The 23,590-nt window shown below is 37.8% G+C and overlaps 1 protein-coding gene across 5 annotated transcripts in view; it reads right to left on the reverse strand.

Moving 5' to 3' along the window:
• The window catches only part of RFX4 (regulatory factor X4), an 85,841-nt gene that overhangs the window by 36,722 nt on the left and 25,529 nt on the right, over window positions 1–23,590 (reverse strand). For 3 of the 5 annotated variants that reach the window (XM_072923458.1, XM_030263144.4, XM_072923459.1), the window contains exons 3-7: window positions 22,708–22,768; window positions 16,678–16,830; window positions 5,573–5,634; window positions 1,010–1,223; window positions 89–166 (exon numbers count right to left, since the gene is read on the reverse strand). In XM_072923458.1, coding sequence (XP_072779559.1) covers window positions 89–166; window positions 1,010–1,223; window positions 5,573–5,634; window positions 16,678–16,830; window positions 22,708–22,710 — 510 coding nt within the window. In that variant the 5' untranslated portion in view covers window positions 22,711–22,768. The remainder of the gene's footprint in view (window positions 1–88; window positions 167–1,009; window positions 1,224–5,572; window positions 5,635–16,677; window positions 16,831–22,707; window positions 22,769–23,590) is intronic. The other 2 variants (XM_030263143.4, XM_012569179.5) reach the window with 1 other exon arrangement.

Genomic DNA, 23,590 nt, shown 5'->3' on the forward strand with positions numbered 1-23,590 from the left:
AAGTCTGTAATATAACACACAAAGTAAGTGCTCAAATTCATTGATACCTTATGAATCATTAAACTGCAACTGCAGTTTCTAAACATACCTCATCAAAGTTTGCTCTTATTACAGTGTCTAGTATCCTCTGGCAGTGAGTCCTATACATCATAATAAAGGTAGAAACCTGAAAAAGAATGAAGGAGACACACAAAAGATCATTCTGCTTTCAGAAATCCACTTATAAAATATCAGAACACAGAGCACAGAAAAATCAAGTCTTTTCCTTATCTTATTGATGCGCAACTGGAAAAAAAAAAAGAATGAAATCAGTTAAATTGTATTTAGATTAGCTGCAAGATGAGCTTTATTCTCAAAAGTAAATTTTCCCTTTGAATTCATGGATTTTTTTGGTCAATAGGATTCTTCAAATGTAAGAGGAGCAAAAAGCCTCAGTGAGATCAAAGACGAGAATGTGGCCCTAATTAGGACATAAAGAACTAAAAAACCCTATTCTTTTGTCCACTTCACATTGATACTACACATATGAATAGAACCAGAAAGCTAGCAAACTCAGCCAAGAGGAGCCAGAGCATTTTTGTCATATGTGCAGCTAGGATTCTCTAAATTTCTACTCTAGAAGAAGAAATTCACTAAGTCCCTCTCTACTCAAGAAAGCATTAGAACTGTGTCAGTTTGCCATCAAGTGTGTTCACAGATTAGAAGGCTGTAGCATATTTTAAAAGTTGCCCTCAAACATCACATAATTTTAAAAGTTGTATGTAATGCAACTTTAAAAAAAACAGGCACAGGCATTAGAAATATTGTACATCTGATAGCGTCAGCTCCCCATTTTAAGGGAAGACATTTCTTCCTGTTAGATGAAGTAATTCAGCCCCCCATAAATCAAGCCAAGGCATTATTAAACTTACTCTAGTTTAAAGTCTTTATATATTAGACAAAGCTTTCATCCAAAGCAAAGGAAAAAAAGAAACCAAGACAAGCTGAGAAAAGATTTCCAAAGTGTTACCTTCTCCTCTGGCAGACTGGCTGGCAGATTTAGATCTTTGACATTTGGAAACTCTGGCAGCAATGTTCCCAGTTTGGATCGTGGTGAATACGCCACTGTCTGTTTGGTTACTTCTTTTTTTCCCGTTTCATTGACCCAGGCTGCTCCTTTTTTAGAATACATCACATCATAATACTGGGAGTTTTCTTTCACTGCAATCCCATAATAATGGTACCTGATACATAGAGATGTGTATTTTATAAAACAGATTGTTTGAAAACTAAAGAAAAATATGTGGAGGCAAGGGAAACTGATAATGCAAGTGATTTCTACAGCAAAATAGACTGAACAATAGTTTATACATTATTAACAAACATTGATTCAGCAGCAGAACACTGAAGTAATATATTGAGCTTCTAATTTCCTTTCCTTGTGGCAAAAGTAAGGTGGCTGTGTTGTAGGGCAGGAAAATTTTGTACTTCCATTTTTTTAACTTCTTAGTAAAAAAAAAAAAAAAAAAGCATTCTAAAGCTACTTGTTGGCAGAGCTCTGCTGTGCAGCTGCTCCTTTAGTTCAGCAATAAGCAGAGGTACAGACCCTCTGAACCAGCCCTTCTGTTGTTATTTCAGCTCCCTGACTCTCAGGCTGTTGAGGGCTGGTTTGGTCCCTGAAAAGCACAAGTCTTTATTCCAAATGAGTTGATCAGAAATGTTTCAAAAATTGAAAACACTTCAATGAAAAGAGGTGGGGGGAAAGGCTTGTGCTGGAAAGCAATGAATGGCAGGAAATGTACAGTTCCAATTATTTGCTTCATACCCTAGCATCAGCACTGGGCTTTGATCAGTGAGGGACAGGACACAGCACTAACTCTGTCAGTGCGGCTGTGCTATGGAAACAGATTGGTGGCCTTGTGGCACAAGTTTGTGCTCCCACCCAGCTTTATTCTAGGTGCTGGTGGAGGCAGTGGTTATCAAGCAAAACTCTTGCATCAAAGCAGCAGAGATTTTGTCTTAGTCCTTGTGTAATTTCCTAACTTTTATTTCAGTTTCTCAGCTGCAGACACCAAACCCATCAGCTAAATTAGTAGTGGTTACAAAACACATCACAAGATTGCATTGCTGGTATACTTCAGCTTCAGCCAAATCCTACACAGACTTTTCAATGATCCTCCACTTCTCTCTTTATAACCTATCAAAAGCCTATCAGATCATCACGAGACTGTCTTCTGGATCCCACTATGATGGCACAAGAAGTTTTCATCTCTGGATGCTTCTTTGACTCTTCAGTCAGTTGCTATTTCAGAGTATTCCAGCACATCTGTTCATTCAAACAATACAAATTCACTTCAGGCAGTTCTACAATGGTCATCAATGAAATTAATTAAAGAGTAGAATGTAAGTGATGGTAGTTTAAACTGACTGGTGACTTTTCTTTTTTCTACTCACAGTCATTCACCCACAGATCTGTGCATGTCATAGTCCCCAGCAGAAAATAGTGGCAAAGAGCTGGAAGCTCAAACTTTTCTATCCACAGACGTGGGCTGAGAAGAGGCCTGGGATGATGTAGGAAATTTCTAGTACATGGTTCCTGGCCATACCCACTGAGGTATTTTCCATTATTTTCCAATAGCACCTCCAGCTCTTGGTTTAAGTGCCCAGTTTGGTCCCTAACAGCTGCCAGGTGAGCACGGCACATAAGGGCCATAAAACTCACACGTGGCCTGTGTGCTACATCTGGGGTAGTGGAACCCGAAAGGAAATGCTGTGGGGAGCCAGCACAAATTGCTCAGTGAAGGGCAGGAAGAGGGAAAAAGAGCAAGTAGGACTGAAAGGCTTGTATAATTTAAACAGGGGTCAGTCTTGTATCAAGTTTTGCCTTAAATCAGTGAAGGGGAAAAAAAGCAAGCCTGGAAAATGTAGTAGAATTTCACTGTGCAGTGTTTAATTCCTGGTATATTTCACTTGGTAGTAAACTGCATAAAAGAGGTTTCCATGTAACTTCAAAATTATATTGACAGCAGTGGCAAAATTAACTCCAACATTTTTCTACATAGCTTCTCCTTTCATTAATTTTACTATCCCAAAGTGCAAAAATTCACTGAAGTAGTTTACACAGATTATTTTCCAATTATTTTTTGTATTCCTATCAGAAAAAAACCACCCCTCAACTTAGTTCAATAAACAGGGCTTGAAAGTTTGATATGTAGAAGAATAATACGCAAACAACAAAATTGGTTTTGTGTTAAAGTGAAATACTTTTTACCCTCATCGATCTCTTATATACGGCATTCCTTTAAAGAAAGAAGCAATATTTCCTTCACACCATATAGCTTCTACTCACACCTTGTGTACTAAATTGAAGAGTTTCAGACCACAGTACAGAAAGAAATTGGCTTTTATGTTCAGCTGCCTTCTCACAGCTCACCTGTGGTGGAACTGTTTCTAAGCTCAGTGTGACAGAGAACAGCTGCATGCTCACATCAATAACCCAGCTGCAAAACAGAAAGCTCTCAACTGATGAGCAAGAGTACAGCACCATTGCAGCTCTCAACTTCGTAATGTTACAAGGCAGCCGTGCTATAAGAAGACTGAAGGCAGAACAGTGTGAAGTCAGATAATCTTAACCACTTCTATGGCTGAATTCCCTTTGGCAGTAGCAGGGAAGTGGAAGGAAAATAATACTGGCAGCAATCGGTCAGCACAGTTGGTGATAAAGGGACTGAAGTGTTAATGCCTAAAGTAATTTCTTTATGTAACACTTAACTGGAATGCAGTCAGATGTTTCTGAAAACAAAACCAGAGCTCAGTTACAGCTGTGCTGGGTCTACCAAGGAGAGTATTTATCTTAAAACATAGAATGCAGGTGGTCACTGTGTGTATGACAGAAACCCCTTATTTGCTAGATGGGGAGCAGAACCATTGCACAAGTGGCATGAAAGGAGTATGTGACCTGAATGCTCTCACAGGCAGCAGGTTATGGGGAAATTGTGCAGTAAGTATTAAGTATCAGTGAGAGTAAAGAGACAGCTTGTAGAGGTGCAAGGCACACCTAGTCAGCAGATGAAGTGTCTTGCCCTCTGAGAGACTCCTGGAGTGGGGGGAGCTCCGGTTTGGAAATAGAGCAGTGCTCAGTTCTTTCATTAAATGGAAGAACAAGCAACAAAAGTTATAGCTGATGCCAGGATGATTTGATGGCCAATAGGGGTACTCATATGAATGTGTCACAAAGCAACTTGCACACACTTTCTCTCTGTCTTTTCGATCCTCCACAAAACTTACATACAGTACTAAATCCTGACTCTCTGGTTATGGTCCTATCATACTTTCCTACTATGCTGTTGGGCCAGCTCAGAATTTCCACCTGAGAGAGTTCTGGTGGCTTTGATGAGCGATGTTATGGCAACTCTGAATTTGCATTTGGGGCCATTCCCAAAATCAAATTTCAGTTAGCTGATAAGTATGTCTACTCTAAAAAAGAAAACTTAGTTATAAAAACTAAGGAAATATCAAGCTGGGAGGAAGAATATTTTGTCCTATCAAAGACTGCTTTGCATGGACCACTTACTAGAAGAGCACAGTAAATCTGTCTTTAATGGCATTTCTTTTAGAATCTTAGTTTCTTTTTTTCTTCAAGGAGCAGGTAATTCTAGCTTTAGTATGTAAGTTCCACCCTAATAGCATATTTCATTCTTAGCATTTAGCCATATTGTGTTTTACAGGCTTTATTTAGAAAGAGAAGCTTTACCCACAAAATTTTTCAAACTCATCATCCCACATTTTCATTTCCCCTTCCATAGTTTTTCACTTGTGATCTGTAGACACTACACTTTTTCTACTCCATAGGATCTGTGAAAGCTAATCAAGAAAAGCAGATTTTATTATGTGAGGGGCCTTTGTGCTTGCCAGAAAAAGATTCAAAGCTCCCCTGGAAAAAATTATTGGAGTCCACAAGCAGAAAAAAGCATAAAAATATTCACAACTTATCAACAATTGGAAAAATTCAAATATCCCAGAAAGCATATTCTAAATTCTGAACCTGTTTCTCAATCTGGAATTAGGATGAACTGTTTTCAGAAAATACCATCTTTTGGGCAAGACAGTAAGTTAATTCTTTAATCATGTAAAGGTATGTTGGATTTCATTACATGCGGAAAATGGTGTTTAAGCACAGGTTTCTGAACAATTTCAGTTTAGGTCAATGCATGTTCCTACCTAAATTCTAAAGAGCATTCTGACACTTGTTCTCTAGCCTGAAACATAATGCCAACCAGTTCTTATTTCCCCGCCTCCAACAGTAACTCCATTACTCCTGAGTGTGAATGTCCTTTACATTGTGTAAAGTCAGTTGAGATCAAAAACAGTATGAAAAATACTGCTAATCAAATCAGTAAAAGGGTTCCATTAGACCATCTTTGCAGGATCACTGCTGAGTCTGTAAGATAATGTAAAGACTACAACAGAACCTCCGAAGTTGCTTTTAAGTCCCAAACTGCACAAATTATTGTCTGTTCTCACTCCCCATTCAGGAAAGCCAGAGCCAGATGGGGCCCTGTGAGAGATGATAATAATACCAGACACTGCTTACTTTGATTGGCCTCTGGTTCCAAGTCTTCTTGTCGTTAGTTGTGGAAATTGTTGTCTTATTATCTGCAAATAAAGAGAACTGATAGTAAGGCAAATGGAAATGCACACTTACCAATGCTTAATTTAATATGAACTTTTAAGACAAAAAGCAGAAAAACTGTACTGTGATGACGACAACATTTATTCGATTTCTGAAAGGGGGAAAAGATTTTAAACTTCACTATAATTTCATTAACTATCATTAATTTAAATACTTTCAGAAATTACTGGAATAGAACATATTTCCTTTAAAATCTAAGATCAGTTCTGCCTCTAAACTAAGGAGCACTGTAATTAGAATTGTCCTACTACTTATGTCACTTTGCAGGATTAAAGGATCAAAAAATGAGATACACCTCTCAAAATGTACCTTCACAAAGGTACCAGCCACTGAACACTTCTTATTCTAAAATATGTTTCTTTAAAAATGTTTTGGTATTTTACAAGGGCATCACTTCTTCCAAGGAAAACTCATTTCAATTTACCTCATAATCAATTTATCTTCTATGGAAAACAAGTGGATCTCAGAAACAGCAGGATGTCATCAAGAATCCAAACTCTAGTGTGTCCACAGACATTAAAAGAACGCTGCTACTGCAACCCAAAACTTCTTCAGGGCCAGTTACATTTAAGGAAATAAATCAATGAATGTAGATTGTGCCTTAAGTCACCAGAGCCTCTATCAACCAGGCTAATCCTGATGAAAAAACTTTGCTGTTGTTGCTGGAAAGGAGATGCTCAGCACCTCCCAGGATTGAACCAGATTCTCACTGGAGTCTGCAGTAGGAGGGAAAGTTTTCTGCCAGAACAGTCATGCAACAAAAACTGCAATAAGTCTTGAAGATTTACTTGTAAAGGAGTTCCTTCCTTTTAAAATTTGTAATCCATTTTAATTGTGTTTTTGTTACATAAATTGCTAAATGCTTCCTCACTGGGGGGTAAAACCAACCAATATTAAAGGAAAACAAGCCTGCAAGATGGAATATAACTGTTCAACTAGGAACAAAGTCAATTAAAATTGATTAAATAATATAGATTTTTTTTCCTCCATTAGCCATTTTGCCACCATGATAAATATTTAATCCTGATTGATGACTGAAAGCTTTGGAACATGTATTTAGATCAAAAGGTGCTATACAAATAAAGACATTACAATGTCATATATTTGACCATTTCCTCAGTGCTTTTTTGGGGTTTGAGCAAAAGTAAACCATCTTTCCTTAGTATCACGTAAAAATTGACCTGTGTTGGTTTCCAAGAGCTTTGCACAAGGTGGCTGATGTCAAAAATGCAGCAAAGACTCGGAGTCGCTAGGTTGTTCAGCTTTAATTTCTGGAGCAAAACTTCAGCAAACAGTAAAACACTTTTGTGGAGCTGTGAAAGTTCAGCCTAGCTGTTTGATAAATGAGCAGACAGGCAAGCAGCCCTTCTTTCTTTTTTTGTATGGATTCAATGAAGCCTGCCTAAAGAACACCACATGCTGTTCCAGCTACTGATCTAACATTCCGCAACATCTCAGCCTTCCAAATTCCCTTTAATTACACATTAATCCCACCCCTCTCTCTTTCATTTTCTGCAGACAGGGTTGGGGGCTCCACAAGGCTGTGGGAAAAAAGGCAGTGTTGAAGAACTACTTTCTGAGGATGTTTTTTTTGGGCTAGAGGATTTTTTAAAGATTGGTTGTGTTGGTTTTTTGATTGGCTTTTTTGAGGGGTTTTTTGTTGTCAGTTGTCATTCAGAAAATACCATCTCTCTCCAAAAGCTGCTCTTACAGCAGTTCATTTAATATTAGGGATAGTTTTACTCTATTTTCCTCTTGGAACAGCATCAAACCAAATTACTTTCAAGTCTTTCTAGCAGCAGTGAAGTGTTACAATGCACACTGTAAATGCTACTTTATGAACCATATGTCGTGGGAGTTACTGGGATTTAAATAAATGAGCCAATTTCTACATACCAGGGCAGAGGTGATCAGGAAAACAGAATAATAATGAAGCAGTTGATCAGATGATCCCTTTTTCTTTTCTTTGTTTCTTTTTCAAATCCAGCACATTTGAAATGAGATACACCTCTCAAAATGTATCTTAAAAGTATGCATCACTTAGAACACTATTTCTCAGTAATTTACAAAACAAAACAGAGGAGAATAATCAAGCAAAGCTTTGGAAAAAAAAGTCAGGACTATTTTCTCTAATGCAGCACATATAAAATATAAAATTGTATACTTAAACCTAGGTGCTTGTACACATGTGCATGGTTATTAACATCTGTGTTTGAAATAAAAAAAGCCAAGTACTAAAAGATCTCTGTTCATATAAATGTTTATATTCTGCTATGCTTATGCAAATCTTTGTGCAATGATACTGGTAAAGGCAGGAGGATTACCCTTGAAAGGGGAGAGGAAATCAGATCAGGCAGGACAAAGTAGAGTTCACTGTGCACTGAAATCAGTGGAAAAAGCAGAGAACCAAATATGCAGTTTTTAAAAATTTTAAAAATTTCATTGTCAACCTGAAAAATTACTGCACAAATCGGTCATTGTTAGTTTAATGTTTATTAACTTTTAAAGTCCTATAGACAAAATGTGTTACTTTTACAGTTGTGTGGGGAGGGAAGTGGGTTCTAATTGTCGGACATTGAAATTAGCTTTGGATCTGAAAATCAAGTTGGATCATTTTCCTCCCATCACTGCAGTGAGGTTTGCACAAGCAAATGAATCAAGACCAGACCACGCAGTCTGAGCTGCTTTCTGAATGGAAAGTCCCTGCTCTCACAGCAGTTCTGGCTTCTCAACAGAAACAGTGGTAAAAAGATCTCATGGGTGGTATCCAAGGGAATTTTGGAGCGAACAGATCTTTTACCATTGTCCTTCAGTGGAGCTAAAATTTCATCTCACACTTCTCCAAAGTGACCATAATTCCAGCTGCTCTGTAAAATCAGCTGAGTAAAAAGGTACAGGTTTTACATTTTCCAAGTTAAATTTTCCCTAAGTCACATGGCAATTTTGACTTCTGGACATTATTTTAGGCTACCTGGTTTTTGATTTTGAAACACATGTAGACCAAGAATTTCACATGGAAATGGTTTCTGTCCCTACTATGTTAGCCTCAGAAAAAAAATGTTCCTGCAATTTCTCAGTTACTGAACTTCAATGTGTTCTCCCTCTCTTTTCTCTGTACTCTGCTTAAGACATGATCTTGCCTTCTGCCTACAGATCTTCTATGCCTTTCTTGATTAGAAACAAAAATATTAAGAACTGCTCTGTCTTCTAGTGAATGTTTACTGCATACATAAGATGAAGATAGAAGTCATTACATTACAAAACAATATATATATGGTTTACACTTTTTCAGGGGACTAGTATATCCAGGTCAGCATTTGTTTAACATTGCTTCAGACAATCCTGAAAAATGGTTTTTGGAACGTTTGTGCAGGCAGATCACACGGGGAGATAACAGGATTTTTATCCCACTTCAGCTTTTTAAACCTAGCAGAGGTCTCTGATTAAACCTGAATTAAATATCTAGTTACTTATATTTTTGATTATTCTTAAGGCAATAAAATTAAATGGGTTACTTGAGCATCCATGTAAAACACAGAAAACTTTATGAACAGCAACAAGAAAAGTTCCTCTCTAAGGGTCTGTACTAGAGTCTGCACAATCTATTAACCTTAGGCACTGCTAACTGCAGGAGCTGTTCTGTTACCCACAAATGGCTGCAAGGGTGCATTCCTTCAACCTGATTACTGCCAGCTGTCATTTCTGCCACTGCCTCTCGCCCCACATCTCCAGTACTGTAACATTACAACACGAGCAGATTCAGGCTCAGCATTCAAATGAGGAATTACAGAATCACAGAATGGCTTGAGTTGGGAGGGACTTTAAAGATCTTATTCCAAACATTCTGCCATGGCCATGGACATTCTGCTCTCACCACTACACTGTGACCCATCACTCCTCATTGCATTCACTATCAAACTGTGAACTCTATGTTTCACAATTATTCCATCTAAAATCATCTATGATATGTCAAAACAAATCAGGGAAAAGAAATCTTATAAAGCATCTTATGTATCTGCCTTCATGCAAACAAATAAGGATGGAAGAAACCAGAAATGTCTGGAAACTTCTGAAATAACTCTTTTCCTCCCTCCTTTGTCAAAATATTAAATTTTACTGTGGGGCAACAGGTAGAGGATGGCTTTTAGAAGTCTTTTCATTAGAATATTTTAAATTTCTGCTTTTCAAAAGGCATCATGCACCTGATCTAGAGGGATGTTTTTCTTCATTACTCATGTTCCTTTTTATTTGACATAATTCTAGCCTTGCTTCTAGAACTTCACAAAGTAGAGAAATAAGATCAAATTAAGTTGCAATCCAGCAACTGCACACTGCCAGAATGAGAAATGGATTCCAGGCTCTGTGCTCCCTAGCTCTATGAGATTCTAGAGAGATTCTACATACCATGGTATAAATTCTCTTTCCTCCCATAACAATTCTTCATAACAGGGCCTGGTTCTACTTCTCCGAATTCAGATTTCAGGTCCCAAATCTAGACAGCATGCTTTTCTTTTGGGAAGTGAAGTATAGAAGATGTGTGTTTGTTTACCAACTTCTGTTGTGGTATTTCAGTCTTATATTCTTTACCATGGCAGCAGCAAAGAAGTCAGTGAAAACAAACATAGCTATTTTCTCACAGAGGTATGCTTTCCTTATTCTCACTGCTATGAAACACAAGCAACACTGAAGTCCTCAATCTTTTAAGTGAAAGATTGAGGTTCATTTGTCTTTGACTCAGTACTGTCCCTGTCTTTCCAGAGTTCCTCATCTGCTTCAGTGCTTTTCAAAATCCTGCTCTGAGACAGGTGTTAATAATAACAGTGTTAAGAGGTTCCTTTTGGCTCAAAATGGCTTGGGGCTCATTCAGCATCATATAGTCTTGAGGTAATGGTCAAGAAAATTTGCACCAAGAAACATCCACTGAAAGAGCACAATCAAAGTAGCTCAATACACCATTTCTGTCTCTCAAATCCACCAAACTGTGTAAACAAAAGGAGAAGAGGCATGACTGTGTTTATACCTTCTCTACCTCTTGCTTTTTTACTTGCATGGCCAGGAGGGAAGACTGCAATGTACAGGCTCGGTACTCTTGACCGCATATCTGTTGTCTGGCAAGATTCAATTACCTTCCCTTTTCTCTCCCCTTACTTTCCTAAGTTTTGGAATAGGGCATGGTCTAGTTCTAGGAGAAGAACTTGTGTCTAGAACTGATATGGCTCAACTGATTCTGCAAAGCAAGGCAGGAAACCTGCTGACCTTTTCTCTAATGTCCATGCCCAACTCTGCCTGCTATGGAGATCAGCTTCTGTGAGGAACTCCAACTGAACTGGACACTGCAATGAAGCTTGCAAGACCTCTCCTCAAATTCATCTATGTAAAACAATATCCCCCTTCAGCAGTTTCTGTGGCCAGATAGAATTCAGCCTAAGGCATGATCAAACAGATTACTGCATCCCAACAAAGCTGCAAACACTGAGTGCTGTGCCTCAGATCCTTAGCTGAGCTGCAGCCACTTTTGGTGCTGGCTTGCTGAAGCCAAGCAGATCTAAAACTCTGCACAACTCGCCCTGCTCTGTGCTGGTGCCAGCACACTGCCTGCCATCACCCAGCCTATCTGTGGGAAAAGGCTGAGTGCCAGGATCCCTGCACTCTGGCAGACCCTGAGCTGTCCCGCAGCCTCTGGGACGTGTTGACAAGGCATGAGGTAAAGCAGCCCTGGGGCCACTCCATGCTTAAGGACTAACTGGAAACCAGATGCTTGAAGTGGCAAAGACAAGAAAAATCCCATTGCTGTAGGGCATTGAGAAAAGTCACTCCAGAGAAACGGAGGTGTCCTCGCTGGTTTTCTTATTCCCCAAGCTCAAGAAGAAAAAGGCAGTAGTCAGCAACCTGTAATAATACAAGAATCTGCTAAGTAGAGCCAAGGGAGCAAAGACCTTTCCAGCCACACTGCAGGACCACCACTGCCCACACCAGCATGACTGCCTGCTTCTGCAGGACTTGTGTTATTATGGTCTCATCAGAGGAGCTTGGACTAGAAGATTCAGAGCTGGGAAGAAAACTCATACTGCTGGTAACTGTTCTTCAGTCAGGAATCCTAGCTTCAAAAGGGATGAAGGAAAACTGGGGACGGCTCAGATAGCACTGACAGATTCATTCAGTGCAATAAGAGAAACCACATCCTCACATTTACATTGATTTTTTCCCCCCAGTTCTATTTTTGTATTCAGGGTTGTAGAAATTGCTCATAATAAAGTAAGCCTTGTTTTAATCCATCAGAAGAGAGTACTAAGGGTAAATTTGGCTTTCCTATACCAGTTATTATTGAGGATACTTAAGAGAAAATTGAGAGTAAAGAAATAAAAAACACATCTTCAGGACAAGTATCTCCTTATGAGCAACAGCAGGCAATTTCCTGATAATGTGTATTTCAATACAAGGACAAATCGGAATGCAATCACATCACAATGTCATTACCAAAGAGGATTCAATAAAGTTCTTTTCTGTCCTTTTCAAACTTTAAAATCATACAGTATAACAGCAAGAAACTGTAAATCTTATTTATCTTAGTCATGCCAGGAGGAACAGTCCTGAAAGCAAAACTGGGCATAGAGACAGTACATCGTGATGAAAAAGGAATCTGGCTGGTACAGTTTGTACCTCCCTGGAGCAAACTATTGGGAAAAAAAATAATTCTTTCCTAACCAATATTAAAAGTCTATTGTAGACTTTGCTCACTATCCAGTGAAATGCATTCATTGGAATCTAAGTTTCACTTACAGCAAAGCCAGTCAGGGAGCAACAAAATTTGTGAGAGCTTGCATCCATGTTAAACTTCTTTAAGATGCCAAAATTATGAAAAGGAACCTCAGCCTGGGGGAGAACAACCCTGAGAAGTGTCAGCAACCTTAGTTTTCCTCTTCAAATATTAATTGTTATTGTTTGTCAAAAGACATGGCAGGAAAGCCCCAAAAGAAAAAAAAAAAAAGATAAAAAAAAAAAACCCAAAAAAACAGAAGAGGATATTATTTATCCTCCAGGGGGCACATGGGAGTTGGGAAGAACTCAGTTTCATGAGGATGCAAAGCGGTTTCACCACAAATCTCACCGTGTTCTGGGGGAAAGATGTGACAGGGCATGCCAGGGGAATTAGCGCTGCCCAGTAAATTCAAAGCAATGAACTGAGGACACGGAGGATGGGAGAGATCGCTGCAGATGAGGAAGATTATATCTTCGAGGGTCCTGACTAAAAAAACTGTGTACATACAGGGTCACAAAAAAAAAAAAAAACAAACAAAAAAAAACAAACCACCAAAAACAAGGAACAAAAATCAGTGTTGGAAATAAAAGTGAAAGAGGAGCTCAAAGAATTGCCAATGCAGCTAACAGCTGGGAGGAATGGTAGAGCCAGGAGAGCCTTATGGCACCCACCCCTACACAATGGCTACTGAGGGCTTTGCTTTGGAAATGCTCAAAACATTCCTGCTTTTTTTTTTTTTTTTTCTTATTCAGTGAAGACCCTTATTAAGAATAATTTTGTTTTTGCAATTAAACCCAGTAAGAATGAGAAGTCAGTCATCATCCACCATAATTCTTTGCATAGTTAATAATCACCAGTATTTTATGTTAACATGTTGCTCAGATAAAACCCAAAACAAACATACATCGGCACAAGTTTCCCTGCAGCAGGCAGGGGCAGAACTTCCAGCTGGAAACACCTTTAACTGCTCTCCAGAGCCCCAAGGTCCCAGAGCAGAGCCCAAGGCATTGGCAGCACAGGGCTGAGGGGCACAAGGCTGCCACCCTTTTTAAGTGACCTCAGCAGCAGGGCTTTCACCCCTCCTGCCTGCAGCCAAATTCCCAGTCTGAACACGTGCACAGTGAGAGAGCTTGCTCTCATATGCAACATTTAATTGTTAATAACTCAGTGACACACCTGCCCTGCCTCACTGTACCTCCCTGTCTTCTCGCTGGTTCCGTGGAAGATTTTTACTTTTTCTGCTTCACTTTTGCATGAAATCAAAATATAATATGCTTGGCTGTCTACAGTAAGAGCAGGATTTAATGCTGGACTCGGCACCTGATGCTGAGCTGTAACTACCAAATTACAAGGCCCTCCCTAATTACTATTTAGTCAAGTTATATAAGAGAATACTAGGTCCTGTCTTTAGCAGACAATAAAGAGTACTGTAATGACAGACTAGGTAGCATAGCAGATTGGCAAATGCTGGTATAGATAAAAACTGCCTGTAATTTTTGCATTTTAAATGAGGGAATAAAACACTAAAATCTTGAATAACAAAGTTACAGCTCCCTTTGTCATATGCAAAATATGATATTAATATCCCATTAATAGCCATATTAGAGTATTCTTGATTTTATATATTCTTTATGTGGCTTAGGAGCACAGGTTGCTTTTTTAAAGGCATTTATTTATACAGTATTTCTGTTCTTTGTTCTTCTTGTTCCTTTAATTGCTATTAGCCTGGTTTCCTCAGAAAACAGTCTGTATTACTATCTCTCTGTTAATCTCTCTACTCCCCAGACCAATTTTGGTTTCATTAGTTCAATATTACCAAGTGTCTGAGGTCCAGCTCATGTCCTAGAGGTTTAACAGAAAACACTGTTACTTATTGCAGTTTGTTTTAATGTGCTAAACTCCAGACTCTTTCTAAAAACTACCAGCTTGTTAAAGAAAAAGCCTTAATATTTAACATTGCCCACAGAACTAAAGTTCAGAGATTAATTATAAATTCAATGTGGTCTACTGAAAGGCGAACTGTCTACAATTTCACAGAACAACTAGCTCCTTTCTCTGAAGGAAATGACAGCTGCAAGGCTCCTGATGTTTCCCAATGAGGACAAACATGTCCAGGGTCTCTGTTGCAGCAGCCAAGTGCAGAATGCCTTAAGCAGCACCTATGTCACTGCACTGCTTCAACTGCCTCCAAGGCATTTATGCAACTCACGTTGCCAATTTGGTATTTAAGTCACATGATAGCAAATGTTGGCTAAAACTTCATACCTGTACATGCTCCAGAGGAGAAGGTGACTGCAAGTGCAAGCTATTGAGAAAATGCAGATTGGCCTTGCAGATTTTTATACCTATGTAGTACATTTTGTTAGCAGTAACAGGCTGGAAAGAATCAGTGGGATCTGCTCAGGTTCTGCAGAAGGAGAAGCTGGTTTCACTTCAATATTTTCCCCCCTGTTGTCTGAAGATCCTGGACATACCAGCACAGAATTGCCAGTTCCCAGATACAGAAGTTATGGCCACCCAAAGTACTAGTGTGAAAGCGTACCATGATGATTGTGTAGGGCTTCCTTCCTCCCCACAGAAAAGGTAAAAGGTTTCATGCAACACTGCTACAGAACTCTTTTGCAACAGAGAGTAAACACTTGGACCACAGCACATGAAAAACACATTGGAATGCAGTGATTTATGGATGGAAACCATAGTACCCATCCTGCTAGGTCAAGAGACTCCTACCAATGAACAGGTCTATGTATGAGAGGCCGGAGAGAAGGGGGATGAACTATTAAACAGGGTAACAAAACTGCCACATACTGATAAATGGTGGAAATCCTGATAAATTTATGTTCCGATGGAAAAATTCTGCAATATTTATGCCTTACAATTGACAGAAGTTTTTAGCAGCAGCAGAAGTAGCATGGTGTAAATTTGAGCCATGTTCCAAATGTGTGAGCCTGCATGAAATCTGTTTCTTATTTTCACTGTTCCTAAATTACTTGTTGCCACTATACTTATCACTAGGTAGCAATAATGTGTACAATGAACAACTTCATTCACAATTCCACAGTGTATTTAAACAAACCTGACACAGAATCCACTGAGTTATGCAGGTCTTCAAGACACAACAAACATGGTAATGTTACAACACAGTACATTTTATTTTCCTTTTCAAACTGCCTGACCTAAAGATGCACTATAGAAAATGTCACCTCATTAAATACATCCTTCACCTACTCTTTACACAGGCACTTACCCTAGAAACATTTTTCTTTCTTTGAATACCCAGAAATTCTATAGAACAAATGTTGCAAACACTAAAAGAGAACAGCTTGCGGGACAATGGGCTTCAGATTCATGCTTGCAAGCATTTCAAAAACATTGGCAAACTCTACACTTTGTTTTTTTTCACAGCCTACAGGTTTTAAAGGCCTGTGACACATTCTATGGTAGAATTTCAGTTTTAAATATTATCCTGTTTTTCACTGAGAGGAAAATATCACCTAACAAGCAAATCCAAAATACAAACTTTATATATCCTTCTAGCCAGCTATTAATACCTGCTACCAGTGTAGAGCTTTACTGCTCACACCCAGATGATGCACAGCTATGTCTGTGCTAGGAGTGCATCTCCACTGTGAATCTGGAGTTAACCAGACTGGCTCTTACTAGAGCAGGATTGGAAAGGGAAGCACGAGGAATCACAGTGAGAAGATAACTTGGATAGCTTGGCAGCCTGTACCTGCAGTGCACACGAAAAGAAGTTTTCTAGACTTTCACATCTGGAGGAATTTTACTGCACCATGAGAATTTGCCACATTATTTGATATCATTAATTCAAGGATCTCCATATTATGCTTACAAGAACAACCCAGACATGCTCCAGAATTCAATTTTACCCTTCTGTTTTTAAAAATTATACCTTTGTTTAAGCAGCGCAGGTCATGATGCAGATGCATTTACACTGGCTTATATTCAAATTCCAATTCAATTTTAACTGCCCATTTTTTTGTACCATACCACCATCAGCTAGGCTTGGGACTGACATACTCTGGATGTCAGCCTAGCCATGGTTAGAAATTATTCCAACCATCAAAATACTTAAAATCTTAGCCTTTTTCCAATAACATGAATACACAAAGAGATTTCATTCATACACCTGTCTCTAACAGTAAAAGATTTAGTTCTTTTCAGTAGTACAAACTCACCTGAACCAGGTGAGATATTAAGGTGTCATACAGCAGTTTAGACTTACCTTCCCAAAGCTGGCAGCATTAACAGGTTGTGTGTCATTTTTCTCACAAAAGTCCAAGTAATGCATGTAGAGAGCACTTCGAGGAATGCAAACACCTTCTGCAATCTCATAGTTCTCCTCCAGCCTTAAAAAGCAAATACCAAACAGAGAGAACTGCAAGTATGTTGGATGTCCTGTATGGTAAACAGTATACAAAGCTTCATCTTTTAAGACCAAATATTCTGACTTCCTCTTGTCTACTAAATATTGCCTGCTTTGTTCCTAAGTGCTCCTTCCAAATAATTCCCATAATACTTAACTTGCTTAATTTGGTTCGCACTTGTTATGAAAACCACAGACTGTGAGTTTCCAGCAATCTGTTATACCCTAAAAGCATCCTGCAGTAAACAAATATATGTAAAACTATGAAACAATAAATATTCCCTGAAGTGAAGCATTCTCTCCTTCTTTACAAAACACATCACCTTTGGTTCATTAGACTCTTTTCACTCCTGTCCAGCTGCAAAATTGCTTACCTTGAGGAAGCAGGTATAGTTAAAGCAAATAATTTACTACTACTCAAGAGTATCCACAAAACCTTATTTTGCAATATTTTCTTGGTATTGTTTATGGGCAAAGTGAAAAAACAAAAAGAAACCACAATCTGGATACAATGCTGGAAAAATCCCAGTAAAATAACATTCTCTTCTACCTTTTAGAAACTATCCTTTTTTTTTCATACATGAAAATACATCTATAAAATTTTAAATGATATGTCAAATATATGAGCAGGCATATGCTTAATTTTTAAATCTCCAAACTGGTCTCATTACAAATCTATAGATTAGAGGAAACACTCCTTTGAAATGTCATTTTTATGATTGCTGACCCAAAAATGTTCAAGAGATATTTACATACACTTAACATTAAACCATAATTAATCGTGTGTCGGTCATAGACATTTACTGTCACATGTGCACTTATCTGCCTTGCTGGGTAAGGGAAAAAGTTCGGTGTAACGTCCTCTTAATTGTATTAAAAAATAAATATGTATTCTCAAAAAACTCCAGTTTTACATCAAATAATTCCCTGCCATTTGTTAGCAGCAGAACACCTTCCAAATATCTTGTTTCTCTCCATCATTGCCTTTTTCAGGACCTACCTTCTATTTCAGTTATCGTGATCATTTGTGACTGCAAACTATTTTAATAAGATATCCTGCTAGATGAATGGAATCAGTTTGTATGGGCAACATCTATTCTTCCCTGGTTTCTACAGAAATATCATCATGGCATCTTTCCTCAATTTCATAGGGCTCTAACAAAACCTCCTTTCAAAACCTGGAGAGTTCGTTTGTATACTATAGCTGCTAATTGGAATGTCAGCTTCCGTGACCAAGACAGGACAGAAAGAAAAGCAGTTAATTATTTCTCTTCATATCTGATGAATTTTTCTCTTTTTCTCCTCTCTTTCACAGAGAGTCATTAGTCTGACACTGAACAATGCCCCATTATACCTGAACTTTTTTTTTAATGATCAAAAACCCATCTTGCTCCACTTCTTTTATTTTCCTGTCTTTTATTTAACAACTTTATCATATTTTGAATCCAGCTTCATTCTACAGTATTGTAGAAAAATAATGAATGCAATCTCCCACCTAACAAATCATTATCAGTTATAAAATATACTTATATATATAAACATTTTATATAGTGTTACAATAAAGCCATGAGAAATCCAGTAGCTCACAATGAGACCTTTTGTACCACTACAGTATAGAAATAAAGCCCCTAATCCTTCCACAGGAATGACAATTTTATCTGTTCGTATTACTGCTTTCCTCCATATACACCTACATAGTTCTAGATTAAATGAGATTATTCTATATCAGAGTCACATCTGCAGTGTTGTTACAGATTTATTTTTATATCTCAAGACTACAGAACAACTGTGATATTAAACACTGCTAATCACATAGATTCTAGAACAGATTAATTTTTATGGAGTATAACAACATATAAGGAAGTACAAATCTGGGGAGAATCCATTCCCACACTACGCTTTACCTTGCTCTTTTAAAATTATTTTTATAAATGTTGCAGAAAATAGAATAGTTTTGTTGACTTTAGCATCAAAATACTGTTATTATTCAGAGTACCTACACTGTAAGCCAGCAAATTGCGTGGGGGTAGGTGGTCTGTACTTTGAATAATTCTGTGTTTGGGGAAGTAAACACACACACACACCCCAAAATGAAGTAAAACAAAGTTTCACACTTACACCTTGGTCAACCAGTTCACCTCTGAAATAAACATGAACATTTAGAGCCAAGCTATAACTTTACAGATGATAATGAGCACAGGAACATGAGATAAGCCCAGAATACCAGGTATTGCTATATTCATGCTTTAGCAGTTAAACTCTAGCTTGTGTAGTTCCCCAAATTATGATGTATTTGGCAGTTTCCTCAATTATGATGTATTTGGCAGTAATGCTACATTTACCAGGCCTTTCACTTCATTTTGTGTCATCAAGGAAACAAAACAAAAGCATCATTCCTGTTTCCAGGAAAAGGCTATTTAGCCAGGCTGACAGTCATCCAGTCACAATTCTTGGCTTCTTCAGCTGTTCTCCATCCTCCACATTTAAAATGTTCAACATATTTCACCTTTGGAGAGGCAAAAACATTAAGGATATCTCTCCATGGGATTGATAAAATTTGCTTTTTACAGCAAGATTCCAGACAAGGAATAACTAATAAAGCTGATGGCAATATGAATGAACCAGTGACAAAATGTACTTACTTCCCTTATGTCTTAGTTATGCTTTCCCTACTGCTTTCTTCCTCTTCTTTCTTTTCCACCTGACATTTCCTCAGTTTCTAATTTTTGACACTCCGTCGCCTTCACTAGCTCTAAATGGTAGTAGCATCTAACAGTAAAAACATGACCAGTTTTTACTTGGCAGACACCAGATGCTGCGGACCACTGTGAGGTTTCCATTTACCAGAACAAGGGCAGTTTGGCACTGTATCCTGAAAACAACATTTACCCCACCAATTCCACCTCTTGAATCCAGCCCAGAAATCGCTGTTAGAAGACAGGACACCTGCTTGCCCAAGGAACACACAGATATGTTTTTTAATTTTCCCTGAGCATGCAAATACTTGGTGTGAAACCTGATGTCCTGCTTTTGGCTGAGCACTGTGATTTGGGTTTAGTATGAGAATAATGTTGATAACACTTTCAGGTGCTGTTAAGTTGTGCTTACCCAAGTCAAGGACTCTCCAGTCTCCAGAACATCATAACCAGTAAATAATGTGGGGGGAGTTGGCTGTGAGGTGCTGATCACTGTTCAGGGACAAGCTGGGTCTTGGTCAGTGGGTGATGAGCAACTGCATTGTGCATCACTTGGTTTTTCTTGGATTTTATTACTCTTTTTCCTTTTCATTAACTCTACTACTCTTCTTACTATTGTCTTATTTTACTTTAATTATTCATCTGTTCTTACCTCAGCCTATGGGTTTTACCTTTTTCCAACTCTCCTCCCCATCCCAAGCGAGGGCAGGAAGGGGAAGGAGTGAGTGAGCAGCTGAGTTGTACTCACTTGTTGGCTGAGGTTTAACCACCACACCTGAGCAAGCAAAACTGTCCAGCATGTAAAGCTACACCTCCAGGAAGTGCTCTGAGCAGCAATTCTGCAGTGCTGATCACAACAGTTTAGCAACCTGGGTGCTACTGCAGTACAAATAACCCAGTGCTAATGTGTCTGACTTTCCAGAACAGTGGAAACTGCACATCTTCACCCAAAATAAGCATGCTACTTTAGCAGTTTGACCCTAACTTTTGAGCTTCTCATTTTATTTAGTATATCAATTTCTCCAGGAAATACCAATCCAAAGCTGCAGTACATATGTTGAAAAGCATATGGAAACTACCAGAAAACTGATCTATAGGTATGGCTCATAAATTGGGAAACTTTTTACCTACATGCCTGTTAATAAATTCAGCCAGTTGTATAATTCAGTTTGACAGCAGCTGAAGATTTTAAACATGAAACTTCTTTGCTTTCTGTTAACTTATGGAATTTTGGGTGGAAGATGAATGGAGGAAATTGCAGATGCTCCAAAAAAAGAGCGGAGAATATTTGACCTACTTCAACACGTAAGGAACATGATTAAACAGACAGGTAGTAAGCCAGTACACTAGCAAGAGAGAAGGGAAGAAGCTGCAAGCAGCCTTTTCAGAACGAAAATTATAGGATTCTACTGCAAACACAGCTGAATGAGCATTAGTGTGCACACTACATTCCAGCAGGGCTCAATATCCCAGGAGTTTAGGGATTTACTAACCTTTATGACTGATGAAGCTTGAAAGTATTTGGCAAAAGACTGTTTACAGTATTTGCATGTTTTCTGTTGGGAACAGTATCACTGGATGTTCTAATTAATGCTGGCTTCTTGGCTACAACATTATTTGTCCTGTGGAAAAGGCTCTTAACTGACTTCACTGCAAAATAAACACTGCTCTGAATCTGGGACTGGTAAGACCTGCTTGCTATTTTATTTTAGCTAGATAGTTCTTTATTGTCCTGTTTGAACTGTGTTGAAGCTGTGGGAGTGAATAATGAAAAATAATACATTACCACTATGACGTTTCATTATTATTTTAATAATTGTCTCTCTGTCTGTAGATACTCCCTTTCTTGGGTGTCTGTTAAAGAAAAAGTCCTTCACTTTTCTTGAACTTCTGAAAAACAGGACTTTTCTGATACAAATAGGTACAAAGAAACAATAGCTCTAAACTAAATGCCTTTATTTATATTTGCCCATCTCATTATTTGCATTGAAAGTGTCAGTAAGTTTCTGTATACTGGCAGCAACCTATTCAAAATCAACCCACAAGTCTTGAGGTTTCTTAGTCTAAAAGCCTCACCAATTAACTTTAAAAAGCAAATATAGAAGAAATAATCCAAATCATCTTTTTGCATGTTTCACAGTCATGTATTTCACAGGCAGAAAAATTTAGTAAAATACACTGAATTAATTATTCTTTTCTGTTTCTTTTTTTTTCAGTGAAATCTCCCAAGAGACTGACAGAAGCAGAGAAAGAAGTTTGCTAACATTTTGTTTTGAAAAACTCATATTTTTTACCAATAATCTTATCTTTTCATCCAGAATGTACAAGAAGTACTTCAGGTACTTATGGATAAAGTAAAGGCCTTTCTTTAAAAAGGCTTAAAACAAGCTAAAGACTATAGACTTTCAGATAAGCATGTTCAGATGTTTCTATGTAAGACAGTTCCGTTCTGCCAGATATATGGAACCTCTCAAAAGATACTTGATGACTTACAATATTAAGAAATCTAAACAATAATTAAAAACCTAAATTGAGACAAAAGTCAACAGAAGTCTAAGAGATGACCTATAGCAAGGGATGTCAGAATTAGAGGTACATATTACAGAACATGCAGACTAAAATACTGCTGCAAATCACAAAGGGAACAGCACTTATTTATTTTTATAGCACTGCAAGCTAACTCTCAAACTATGCTCTCTCTTTTCCTAATTACCCTTCCTTTTTTCTCCTCACTAACTTTGCAAAGGGATTTTGACAAATAAATCAAACCTCTTTCCTTTTGTTGTCTTCTACCTTAAATTACAGAGATCTCATGTCAGTAAAACAGTTGGTGTGGGTGGGCTTCATCAGACATTGAAACAAATGTGACTTGGAAAAAAAAAATCTCAGTACTAGTTTTCTTTTTGCAATAAATGTAACAACAGTGACAAACCACAAATAATCAGCTGGCAAGGTGGCAAATAAATAAATTAAGTAGATTTTCTAAACTTTTAAAGAAGTTCCCTCTGTTCAAACATATCCTGTAAGACATTTGTTGAGAAATGCAGTGCAGGTTACAAATGGGCACATGAAACACTTACAGCGAAAGGATCTTTAGAACTCTAAGATGGCCAAAGGCTCTGTTCCTTCATCTGGAAAACGCATTAGGAAAAAACACTAATAGATTTTCTTGATCTTTTAAAAGTCATCTTACCATTGCAGTGTAGCTGGAGTTGAATGTGGTTTTGATGCTCTATTATTTTCTTTTTCCTCATCTGTTAAGAAACAAACAAAAAAAAGCTATGTAATTTCATCAGGAATTTCTCAGGAATTCATGAACTGTTTTTTGAAAAGAAATGATTTTTGAATTGTAAGAATTTTTATAAAACTAATTAAGATAGTTTTAAAAACAATTAAAATGTGCTCAAGTGCCAAAGCTTTCTCATGATTTTTACTAAATTTTGGAAATGTAAATAATGATGTTCCCTATACTACCATCTGTAGATACTGCTTAAGGCAGTAAACCCTGCAAATATCACTGATAGCAGGAGCAGAGTGGTACCTAGGAATATTTACATTAAAAAGGATAAATTTATAGGGGAAAAAAAGCAACTCTTAAATCTCTACCTGTATGTGAGAACATGTAAACAGTTTCATTTGCTGTAAGGGAACTGTTGCCTTACACAAGTTTTATATTAGATAAGACATTTAAATTAATGGGGTCCATCCATTGTTTGATCCTAACAGAAGGTAAATATTAGATGTTTATAAATTTACAGTGATTAATTCTGAATTAGAAGAAGTGTATGTTCTGTAATATATTTTATTCATTTTCAGGTGATTTCTCTGATAACTTTCCCCATTAACTGTTTCCAAGGCAATTCTGATTTGTTGACTTTCAAAAAATTTGGATAAAAGATGAATAAAGAAAAAGGTAATTAAAATTTCAACTATTGGAGTCTTCCTAGTAGGCATTTGTTCTTTTGAAACAACTTAGAAATATGTATAGAATAATTCTGACTAAATCGTGTTTTGTTAAACATATAAAATACTCCTGGGTGAAAGCTGAGTGGAGCACAATCAGCAGCTCCAGAATG

This window comes from Taeniopygia guttata, chromosome 1A (assembly GCF_048771995.1).
Source record: "Taeniopygia guttata chromosome 1A, bTaeGut7.mat, whole genome shotgun sequence".
In the NCBI taxonomy this organism is placed as follows: Eukaryota; Metazoa; Chordata; class Aves; order Passeriformes; family Estrildidae; genus Taeniopygia; species Taeniopygia guttata.